This window comes from Cryptomeria japonica, chromosome 4, assembly GCF_030272615.1.
Source record: "Cryptomeria japonica chromosome 4, Sugi_1.0, whole genome shotgun sequence".
NCBI lineage: Eukaryota > Viridiplantae > Streptophyta > Pinopsida > Cupressales > Cupressaceae > Cryptomeria > Cryptomeria japonica.
The window spans coordinates 236,808,594-236,815,891 of record NC_081408.1 but is presented as its reverse complement, the minus strand read 5'-3'; the positions used below and the strand labels follow the sequence as shown (position 1 = coordinate 236,815,891).

The 7,298-nt window shown below is 31.7% G+C and overlaps 1 protein-coding gene across 1 annotated transcript; it reads left to right on the top strand.

Annotated features, from left to right (window-relative positions):
* The first annotated feature begins 2,124 nt into the window (after positions 1-2,124).
* LOC131064792 (LRR receptor-like serine/threonine-protein kinase EFR) lies at positions 2,125-3,285 on the top strand. The gene has a single exon (XM_057999063.2). The coding sequence runs from the start codon at positions 2,125-2,127 to the stop codon at positions 3,283-3,285; it is 1,161 nt and encodes a 386-aa protein (XP_057855046.2).
* Positions 3,286-7,298: the final 4,013 nt, after the last annotated feature.

The following is a 7,298-nucleotide window of genomic DNA, read 5'->3' as shown; positions in this document are numbered from 1 at the left end:
TTCACTTGAGTGTCAAGTCTAGGTGGTGACTATGTATTATTTATAGGACGATGATAATAATAATGATGATGAGAGACGTAAGTAATAATAGATGAAAATAATGGATCTTGTGCCTAGCCAAGCTAAAATTAATTTATACATTGATCGAAAATTGTGTTTGATAATTATATGATGAGTGGACTATTTCTCTTGTAGGAAATCTAGACTTATTGAGTCTTTCTCTCTCATCAGTGGCTCTCTACCTTGTCACTCTCTCTTAGAGAGAGAGAGAGAGAGAGAGAGAGAGAGAGAGAGAGAGAGAGAGAGAGAGAGAGAGAGAGAGAGAGAGAGAGAGAGAGAGAGAGAGAGAGAGAGAGAGAGAGAGAGAGAATGTTTCGTATCCAGGCAGTGCTACTACCATACTAACAAATTAAGCAGCTAATATGTTAAATATTGAAGTATATTGTAGAACTACATCTATACTAAGGTGTTTGCAAAGGTGTTATCATTTATTGTCTTCTTTTATGTATTGATTTTATGACTTTATTGAGTGATTGATTAAATTGTGAGGTTTCATATGTTTTGATTTTTATTATTCCTATTTTGCAATCTATTAATTTTCATCATAGACAAGAAGAGTTGTCTTATTTTATTCATATTGTTTACTTTATTTTTCTCAAGAAGAAAAATTTATATTTATAAAAGAGAAATCATTAATTTTATTTTTTTAAGTATATTTTTATTGTGTTTTAATTTTTCTTTTAATTTGTAGGTTTGTGGCATAATATTTTATTGATATGATTGTATCAACCTAATTAAAATTATATAGCATTTATTATAATTATAATATAATATAAATACATAGTAGGCATACTAACTACACTATTATTATTTATTTAAAATAATTATTAATATATTATATATTATTTAATAATATGTATGATTAATAATAACATTTATGATTAATAGCAATAAAATTTAAAAAAATTCATTCAGTTTAACATATAATAATTCTTTTAGATTCATTTGGCATAATTTATAATTTTAAATTATTTAATTAAAACAACTTGGAGAGGACAATGTTCTTGGGGTCATTAGATTGCAATAGTATAAAAAATTGTTTTAAATTACACTATTTTAAAATAAAAATTAATTTTAATTAAATAATTAAAATATTTGGAGGGTAAAAATTAATATTGCATGAAATTTAATATTAATTTATATAAATACCAATAAATATCATTTTTTTTAAAGTTATTTAAAAGTTTACATCTTGACTTTATTAAAAATTATTATTGCGTCTTAAAAAATTGGTAATCAATATAATTAATAGTAATGAATTAAAAATCAAAGACATAATGTTGAAAAAAATAATAAATTTGACATGTACCAATATCCACCCATTTTATGCTTAGTAATTAGAATTTTTGGACTTTAATTGTAGGAGTTGTGCAACTTTATTGGTATCTATAGGGCACAAATGCTTGAACATTTGTGCATGTATTCTTCATTTTTGAGGTGGTTGTAGTGCATAGTTTTAAGGGCATCTTTAAGTAGGTATCTAGTGACACTTTGGAATGATCACTTTTTGACACTTACATGCATAATAGATCCCACAATGTCTTCTTATAGAAAAAATCTTATTAAAAAATAAAATAAAATAAATATTTTTTCAATACATTTGATTATTTTGAAATTGATCTACATTCAAGAAATTGCTTGTGGAACCTTCTCAAGTAATCCTTTGGAAACTGCAATCTTTCAATAGTAAACAATATTTATTAATATTCAAACAAAACAAAATTTGAATATGAAAAAATAAAAATAAAAAAAATTAATGAAGGCCATCAACAACACAAAACATACTATATTCCTTGCCCAAAGGAATTTGAAACCCTAAATCTATCATAAGTATATTAAACCATTTCCAATATAATAAATTAAGTATATCCAGGCAGACAGGAAAATCTTAAAAAAAACCTAAATCCCTCCTTGATAAGATTTTCATTTCTGATGTCTGAATAAACTTCCACAAAGAAACCTATCCGCACACGCTCTATCATTTGGGCTTAGGTTCAAAGCGAGCCAAGAATGAAGATGATGATGCTCCCTCTTCTACTCTTTTTGTCTGCACTGCCTGCTCATATGGCAAAGACTTCTAATAATTCTGATGAACAAGCTCTGATTGGTTTCAAGGCTGCTCTCTCTGTTGATCCATATAATTCTTTGTCCGATTGGTCTCCCAACCACAACTTTTGCAATTGGACTGGTGTTACATGCTCTTCTCGTCGACAGCGTGTGGTTTCCTTGAATCTCACAGGTAAGGGATTACTTGGACATATCTCTCCATTACTGGGAAACCGTTCCTTTCTTAGAACAGTTGATCTTTCTAATAACAGCTTCCAGGGCCATATTCCATATCAGATCGGAAGGCTTTTTCGCTTGAGAAGGCTTCTTCTATCTACCAATAAATTAGAATCCTCTATACCGTCTTCTCTTGCAGGTTGTCGATCGTTGCAATATCTAAGTTTCTTATATAACAATCTGAGCGGACCCATTCCCTCTGAGCTTGGCCTTCTTCCACGTTTAGAGACCATTTGGTTAGATTATAACAACCTGACAGGCACAATCCCATTATCCCTTGGTAACCTCTCCTCATTAACTGAGTTGAGATTGAGATACAATAGTCTCTATGGAGGTATTCCCGGGGAATTGGGATTGCTCGGTAAACTTAGAACGCTTGATCTCGAGTTCAATAACTTGACAGGATCAATTCCCACTGCCCTTTCTAATTGCACCCTTCTAGAAAGTGTCGGACTAGCTGATAACCTCTTAACTGGCCACATTCCCTGGGAGTTTGGCACCCTATCAGAGTTGCAAGGATTGCATCTATTTACAAACCAATTCACGGGAGAAATTCCTGGTTCTCTCTCTAATTGTACGCTTCTTCAAATTCTTGATTTAGCGTTCAAAAATCTGACCGGTACGGTGCCCTTGGAGTTTGGCAGATTGCTTCAGCTTCGATGGCTTAATTTGTGGAATAATCAACTTGTGAGCGGAAGCAGTGGTTTGTTATTTGTAACAGTATTGAGCAATTGCTCCAGCTTGTACCATATAGATTTGTCTGAAAACTATTTCACTGGCATTATGCCTTCTTCAGTTGGCCTCCTTCCAAGTGGTCTCGTATATTTTCGTTTGCGCTTCAATGAAATCGAGGGAAGCATACCAGATGAGATTGGCAACCTGACAGGCATAGTAATGCTAGATTTTGCTTCCAACCATTTCAGTGGCACTTCCCAATCTTGAAAGATTGAGATTAGAGAAAAATAATTTTCATGGAGTAATTCCAGAGAGTTTTGGTCAGGCATAAAGGCTGGGGCTGTTGTCAATATGCTGTAACATGTAATCAGGGAAAATTCCAGACACTCTGGGTAGCCTTCCCCAACTAAGAAAGATTGATCTTCACGGCAACCATTTGTCAGGAGAAATACCTGCGAGTTTAGGAAGATGCCAAACATGATGTAAATAGCTGAATGGTGAAATAAAGCTAGAAATATGTTTTTTCTTTTCTTTTTCTAGTATCTTGTAAATGAAATAAAGTTAGAAGTATGTTTTTCTTAATACTTGCCAATAATTTCCCTATCTTTAAGAAACTCCAGAAATACCAATTGTAATAGCGAGGAAAGTTGTAAGATTTCATATTTGGGCAACAAGTCTCGAAATGTAAGTTTGACATAAATTTAGTAAAAAATTAGAATTATGTAATAGAACAGCCATTCTTGAGTATTATCTCAAGCTGATTCATCATTCTGTTTACAAATGAATATAATTACATAGAAATAAAATTTATTCTAATTTTTTTCTTTTTTAATTGTCATTTTCTATTTATAAGACATGGAGTTAATTAATATTTTCATGTAGTTGAATACATGATTAGTTGTTTTTGGAAAATTGTGTTATTCTACTATCTTAGAGGTTTTACTTTCTACTGATTTTCTTTTCTTAATAATTGTATTTATTTAATTTCTTGATTTGAAGGTAGAATTAAAATTGTTTTGTAATTTTTTTTCGCAATATAAATTACATCAATCAACATCTGTCTATCTATTGGTTTAAAATTTTAAACCCTTCAAAAATAATATTCTGATATTTTGTACATGTATAAAGCTTATATAACGAAACCCATTTGAAATTCGATGTTAATAAAAATTATTAATGTTACATATTTTAGGATTTTCTTGTTGAATGTTATTGTCTTGGACTTTGCTATGGATGGATTATCATGCCAATATTTGATTGCAAGGATCACTAGCTTACATAATTGGCAATGACTACTTGGAATAAATATCAAGTGAGTTTTAGTTTTTTATTTAAAATAATGTTTTGACCATAATATTTCTTATTAATGGGGATTATGTTTTGTGTATTTTTCTAATTTTATGATTGCATTGTAAAAATGGCTAGTCATTCATATTTCTTCTTGATAAGGTATATGGTTTCTCAATGAAAAAGCATATTATTTTATTTTTCTGTTGTTTTTAATTAAAATAAGTGGGAAAAGGCCTAAACTCATTATGGATCATAAACATTAAGCATAAAAAAACAATGCTATAATAAAGAAGTGACAAGAATAGTAGGTCATGACAACCAAAAATGAAACAACAGAGCTAGAACTAAGAAGAATACACACTATTTTGAATTAGATGTTTTTCGCTACTTATCTAACATCACAACTTGAGAAGGTAAAGACATGTTAGTGGGATGTTTCTTCTTACATTGAAAAATTATCTAGGTAGATCCATCATTGCAATCAGAACAATGCTAACCCACAAAAGAAAAAAAGTGGGTTAGGAGAAATATAGGTAGAAAGAACAACATTGATTCCCCCCTCTTAGTATTTTGATCCCTTCAACCAATCCAACAAAGTGGTCATGAATGGAATTCCTCCACTATGTTGAGGAAGACTACCTACAACTTCTATGAGAGAAATTGGCAAAATAATTCCTACTGTGAAAAGGGTTCCCCCAATAGTTCAATAGCTACCACCGAGATCTATAATTAACCTATAGAATAAACTCACCAAGTAGAGCTTTTGAAAGCTCAACTTCTATTAAAATGAAAGCATTTATGGAGTATAATAAAATTATTTGATCATAGAGTATACCTTCAAGAATCTACCTATAGTATTAGTAATAGCCTCATAATCTTCATCACACTAAAAATGAAGGGGGGGATAAGGAAATCTTACCCACAAAGGAAAAATATCAACAAAATATTCCAAAGTATTGAAAAAAGATACCTAAGGGTGCACAGAGATAAACCATAATTGAAGTAAACCTGTCGATCATCCTCATAATTGAAGTAAACCATAAAAAAAAGCCTCTGATAGAAGGCTAAACCTCCATTAAATATCCTCTACTAAAGTAAAGCAAACCTCATGAATCTAGTGCTGCAAATTGAGAAGAGAAGGCAAAAAAAAAATCTATAGATCAATCCCTTCCTAGCAAAATAATCCTCACATTCAAGCACTTATTTTCATAGGGGAATCACATAAGTAATAGAATAATAGGAAACTATTTTCTTTAAAAATCCCTTCATTTTCATAAAAGCACTAGGATTATTAGAAGCCTTGGCTACATTAACAAGTAGTAATATTTTACTTAACAAATTTGCATAAGTTGCAAATTGCTTGAAGACAAAGGAAATAGGAGAGTAGTTGCCCTAATACAACCAACAAAATATATTTCATTCTTGTTATAGAAACCAAAGTCAATATTTGTTGTCCCAACAACTCATTGTTTAATTTTACTTGTCCATTATTTGCTAACTATTAATGAGTTTAGTAAATGAAGTTTTAACATATTCATTTAACATCTTATTTTGAAGATTTTTCTTTTGTAATAAATTTTCTTCTATTTATCTTTTTGCACCTTTTATATAATCAAGTTGGTTGATGTTCATGAAGTTCCATTCATATTGATTCCAATATTCGAAATGAAAATAATCGAGTAAATAAGGAATTGACAATATTTGAAAGGAAGAATCAAGCAAGCTACATGGAAACACTTCCTAGACTAATCTAATGACAAGAGGTGGTACAATTTTTTCCTTAAAACCTTTAATAGTTATAATAATGAGATATAAATATTATGATTAAAACAATAATAAATTGTACCTAGGTAAAACACTTTTGAGAGAAAATATCACACACTCCAAAAGCCTACTAATTTTTTTATGAAAAACATTCGATTTACAATCATTTGCAGAGAAAGTCTTCTTCATAGGAGTTTGTCTAGTATCACTATCCAGATCTATTTCGGTAGCATAACATTATGTATAAATTACAACATATAAAATTCTCTCTAGGACACCCAATATATAGAGGAGAAAAGAATGATGGATCTTCTAGGCTAGGCCAAAAGAGATGGGAATTTGAATTCAGATGGCACATTTTTTGTCCCTCTTACTACCTTCAAACTTTGGCACATTATTTTTGCCATAGATACACCTTATAACTTTCATAAAATCTATCATAGTTAACAATACTTAAATATATAATAGAATCCATCATTATCATCTATTAATATATACTTCCCTTATAGCCTATCATTAGCCAACTCGGTGCCAACCTTTTCCATGCAAATATACCTTTTGACTTGTGACCATTCTATCATAGAATTTGGTTCCTGCATGTCATAACTTGTTGTAGCGTCCTAAAATTGCGACACTTGCAATTTCGACTGCATTTCGGTCTTCACGATGGCGACGCAACACGGAACCTGAATGGAGACCCCGAAACCTGTTTATGACACTAAAAACTGCATTTTCTAGCACCCTGGCCTGAACCTCCTTTGCACCTTGCTGTCCTGGGAGGTGGGACCAGAGCGCCCAGCGCCCTAGTCCTTCAGGACCAGGGCGCCCAGCGCCCTGGTCCCTGGGCCTATTTTGGGCCCGGTCTCCTATGGGGTCTCGGGTCTTTTTGTTTGCAAATTGGAAATTATTATTTCCTGGTCGGCCTAAGGTCGAGAAAATCAGTCTATTAACCCTAATTGACAAGTATATAAACTACATTTTCCTCTCTCATTTGGACATATACATACATGACGAAAAAAGCATGGAAACTATACTCAAGCATTCAAGCATTCAAGCATTCAAGCATTCCTTCAAGCATTCCTTCTAAGTCTCCATTCAAGGCTAAGTGTTGCATTCAAGACAAGGATTCAACCATTGAAGAGGAGATCACTTACTACATGCTACATACTACATACAACATACAACAAACAACAACATCTATACCTTCGCACATAAGGATACAAACA